Source organism: Cryptomeria japonica, chromosome 9 (genome assembly GCF_030272615.1).
Source record: "Cryptomeria japonica chromosome 9, Sugi_1.0, whole genome shotgun sequence".
Lineage (NCBI taxonomy): Eukaryota > Viridiplantae > Streptophyta > Pinopsida > Cupressales > Cupressaceae > Cryptomeria > Cryptomeria japonica.
Window position 1 is genome coordinate 360,644,388 of NC_081413.1, and position 4,774 is coordinate 360,649,161.

The window sequence follows — 4,774 nt, forward strand, 5'->3', positions numbered from 1 at the left end:
TTGCATATAATTCACTTGTATGCTTGTTTGTTGTCTTCCAACATTCGTCCAAGGCCATAAAGTGAAGTTGGTAAGGGTTTGACCAAGGGGAACTTGAACATTAGAATTCAACAATGCTCTCTAAGGTATTTCTAAATGTTGTATCATGTCCTCACATAAATTTAGATATGAGAGATCAAAGGTTGCAAAAGTCAATATTTTATTAAGATAATTTTGTAGGTTAAAGAATGTTTTTATTTACAAGCCATTTTCATAAAATTCAGGTTCCATCCAAAGATGCTCAAATTTGAACTACATGAAATTTTAGTATTATTCTAATTCTCAGATTATAGACACACTAAGAAATAATGTTTTGAACATTAACAGAATTTCAAATTTTAATTAATTATATACTTTTTATTTACTTAAATCAATCCATATAAATCTTTTCACACCTACAATACTGTTGAAACTTGGATACAATTTATCATATTTTAAGTTCACATGTTGGAAGTGGGGTTACTTTAATGCCAAAGCCTATAACTAAGGAGGTGTCATTTTCTCACTAGATCTTATCACAAGCGATTTAAATGATGACGAATGTTGAAGATTATAAACACACTAAGAAATAATGTTTTGAACATTAACAGAATTTCAAATTTTAATTAATTATATACTTTTTATTTACTTAAATCAATCCATATAAATCTTTTCACACCTACAATACTGTTTAAACTTGGATACAATTTGGATACAATTTATCATATTTTAAGTTCACATGTTAGAAGTAAGGTTACTTTAATGCCAAAGCCTATAACTAAGGAGGTGTCATTTTCTCACTAGATCTTATCACAAGCGCTTTAAATGTCGTGGATGTCATCCTTGCGTGACAAGGAACCCAAGTTCACTCAAATGTATTCTAAATTTTTTGTTATACCTAGTGAGATTCCCGGGATGATTGAGCAGAGATTTAGATAAAAATCCCAGCTGTACACATGATACGAGACATGTGACATAATGCTCATACAGATGCACTGCCTCCATGTCCGCATTATTTGAAGTTTTATATTGCAGGTAAAAGCATGATGCATGTTCTGAATTGGATTGGATTGGATTAGATGAGCCGGCCGCCTTGATTACTATTCGTGCTGCCCACTTTCAGAAGCAAAGTGCTGTGGAAGCTTCCACAGTTATATATAGATAGATAGATTGCAGAACAGAGTTGACATTGAGACAAGGAGCTTGTAAAATGGCTGGCATGGCGATTGTTATGTTGTTTAGTCTGTTGTTGTTGGATATTAGCAATGGATTCTCAAGTCCAGCTTTGACACCACCCGCGGGCAACAGGTAAGTAAAGCACCAAATCTTTTGGGGGGATGTTTTCAAAATTGAAACTTGAATTGATGGGTATGGTTTGAATGCAGCCTGAAGATGAAACTCAAAACCCGGAATGGAATATGGGCGTATAAGTGCGAGGGGAGCAAGTGGGTTCCTGTTTTGGCTACAGCGGATGTTGTCAATGCTTCAGATTTGGGGCAGAGTTATGGAAATTTTTCTTTGTTGTATCGTCCAAGCAATCCTAAATTTGCAGGCCTCTGGTATCTTATTAATGGCCCTGCCGATTCTGCAGAGTCTGGAATGACTATCAGCATCGTCGGAGGTGAATCTCTCTCATGTTTCCTTTATAACATTCTTTGGAAGTCTTCAAGTTTTCATTTACCTATCCTATATTTTTAGGAGCTGTTTCACATAAAAAATTTAATTATGTGCTAAATTCATTTTTTTTTTTTTTTTTAATTTAGATGTGTTCAAATGATTCTTGAGTGATTTTCAAATGATATACAACAATTTAAAGTATGTGATAGATCAATTCATAATAGCTTATGAGAAACTTGATTTTCAAGTTTTAAAAGTTTGGAGATAAAATTTACAATTATGATATTAGTATCTGTCAATTCTATAGTCATAAATTTAATTCAAGGTGATGGAAAATATATAGAGAATAGTAAAGCAAATCTAAGGACTACTAATGATCAAATTGAAATATGTGATTTTATGAATCAAATTTACACAAAAATATCACATATAAACTAATTATAGCATTCAAGACACTCTCATCTAGGTGAACCTAAAACATAATAAAAAAAAGGTGTGGGCATTCAATTCTCTTGTTTCTACTATCTTCATTGTGCAAAAGACACACTCTCTCTTGCCAAATTTCTTTTTAATTTTTTCGTCTACTTATTTCTCATGAAAGGTAATGTGAGTTAGATTTCAATTGGACAAAGAGAATCTTTGACTTCCAATATATATAAGCCTCTAGATAAATCTTTTGCTTTGCACACACTCTCTCTTGCCAAATTCTTTTGGCCTTTTCCATCTATTTATTTCACGAGATATATTTCAATTAGACAACAAGAATCTTTGACTTCCAAAAGATATTATCATGTAGATAAACTTTTTGTTAATATTCCCAACTGGGGTTAAATTCTTCAAGGTAATATTTCTTCTTTCTCCTTAATGTCTTTTACCACACAGTCTTGTGAAACTTTATGCCACATATCTTTATTTCTTTATCATTTTTAGGGCAAGCATTCAAGTGAATATGCAATTTGTTCATTTGCTTACAATTTTGTTTCATCCATAACTTCTTTCATCTAAGATGTCTATAAAGATTATATTGAGTGAGCTATTTGCTTCCATCTACTCAAATTTTATAATTTTAATAGAACTTAGTTTTTTTTATCTTTTATGATTGTGAACGTTAAATATATAATGTGATTTGTAGAGCATTTAGGTTGATGACATTAACAAAGTAGAATGTTCCACCTATCTAAATTTGATGTAAATGCAATGAAACATATTTAACTCCTAGTAGTAGTAGTATTTAAATGGACAACTTTAGCAAATTAAAGAATCTTATGTGGATACCACCTAATACAATAAATATACCACATCTTATAATCATAAGAAAAGTCCAAAGCATTGATCTTCATTGATTAAAAATATTGGATTTTTAACCAATTCAAATCCTACATCTAAAGTGAAATTCTAAGTTGTGATTCTTGATCTTTCATAGTTGACTTTTATGTAGATGTAAATTCTAAATAAAAAGAAAACACTTCTATACAATATAAAAATCATTAGAATAAAATTGTTCGAAATGATATAAAATATAAAGACAAAAAATAGATCATACACATAATAAAAAAAAAACTCTAATAAAAAAACTAATATACCTAATCACCAAAAAAAAAAAAAAATTGTAACTTAAAATGTGCAGGCAAGATATGCCCCAGCTCATTCTTGTGTTTGGTTTAACAGGGACAGAAATAGCATCGGAGGCGTCGGCAGGGGGAGGAATTCCTGAAATAGTGGCAGAAGCATCGTACCACAAGAACTATGGCGTTGCATATCGCGTATCGTATATCCAGCGGGTGGGCACTAAGGGCGGCATTCCGTCCACAAAGTGCAGTGGTTCAAAGAAAAGGCTTGAAAGAGTTCCGTTTGAGGCCGAATTCTGGTTTTACACGCAGGATTTGGTTCCTCCCACAGTACCGGCCCCAATCGGGGTTCCGTCAGGTCGAATGGTAATGGGAATGTTCTGCAAGGGAGTCGCAAAGTATAACTACGATGGCTCCAAATGGGTGAGGCAGAGCATCCAGGGGAAGCTTTACGACGTGCCAGGGGGAATACCCACTGGCAAATATTATGTTAAAAGCAAAGCTGATCCCAATGGAGGAACTTTCTGTCTCGAGACAAACAATCCCCTCGCGTGGTCTGTCACAGGTAAGATCCAGGGCAATTCCGTTCAAGTCTCGCCGGATTCGATTCCCTGGTCTCTTTTCCAAATCACCAGCAGCAGCGGAAACACGTATGCTCTCAAACTTTTTCTGCTTTGTTTCTCGAATCCACCATTAATGGAGGAGGTAACATTTGTTTTATTTTGGGAATGCAGATCTGTGTTGGGGCCCTTCAACTACTTCCAGATGATCTCTACAAGAGGTGGAGCTCCACCCAAAGCAAGCAAGGGCACAGCCATTGGAAGCGTCTATAAATCACTCTTCACCAATGTCTTCTGGCTTTTCTGCCCCCCTTAAATTCATCTTTATGTCATTCCACTCCTCTAGTATTGTTTTTGCTAATAAAAGATTAGCACAACTTTAAGATGTGTGATGCTTAAACTAATGAAACCATTATCTAAATCATATGTGATTCTAGCTCCTTTATGTTATATTTATTATTTGTGCTTTATATTAATTTAGGATGCATGAAGTGTTTTTTGTAAAAGTCAAAGTTAATTAGGAGCTTTAGGTGGAATGGTATATTTAACATGGATTATATTTTAAATAGTGAATTGAATGCATTAAAAAGGTTATTTTTTCATCTTAATTACAAATTAGGGTAATTTTTATATATAATTGTACTGAGAATGTTTTAACTTGTTAAAAAGGTAAGAGGTGACTTATTAGGCAAGTTAAAATTCATTTTAGATATTAGTTCAAAAAAATATTAGCTAAAATATAGTTGTTGTATGTGAAATGAAAGAAAAGGATATCATGTATTAGGTTTTATTTTGTATTAGAAAAATCTTTTGGGAGTTTATCTCATTGTCTTATTAAATTTTGGAGAAGAAAGAGAAAAAGTTTTGGAATTAAAATATTAGAAGTGTGTTATTGGTATTTTGGATAAAGATTTTATTAGATGTCTTATATTGATTGGTGATTGCTTGTGCTTAGAGAATTCATAACCCTTTTAGAATTTTGTTGTACAAATTTGAGGTAATATAATTTGT

At 32.9% G+C, this 4,774-nt stretch overlaps 1 protein-coding gene across 1 annotated transcript; it reads left to right on the forward strand.

The window, feature by feature from the left end:
• Positions 1-1,032: 1,032 nt before the first annotated feature.
• LOC131029670 (uncharacterized) lies at positions 1,033-4,203 on the forward strand. Its single transcript, XM_057960260.2, has 4 exons — positions 1,033-1,326; positions 1,404-1,639; positions 3,304-3,853; positions 3,938-4,203. The coding sequence occupies exons 1-4, from the start codon at positions 1,229-1,231 to the stop codon at positions 4,077-4,079; spliced, it is 1,026 nt and encodes a 341-aa protein (XP_057816243.2). The 5' UTR covers positions 1,033-1,228; the 3' UTR covers positions 4,080-4,203.
• Positions 4,204-4,774: the final 571 nt, after the last annotated feature.

Excerpts from the sequence above, each read along its gene's own strand:
- LOC131029670 (XM_057960260.2), top strand. The coding sequence starts at position 1,229 with ATGGCTGGCATGGCGATTGTTATGTTGTTTAGTCTGTTGTTGTTGGAT. Across the intron at positions 1,640-3,303 it reads GACTATCAGCATCGTCGGAG|GGACAGAAATAGCATCGGAG; the intron begins GTGAATCTCTCT and ends TTGGTTTAACAG. Across the intron at positions 3,854-3,937 it reads ACCAGCAGCAGCGGAAACAC|ATCTGTGTTGGGGCCCTTCA; the intron begins GTATGCTCTCAA and ends TTGGGAATGCAG.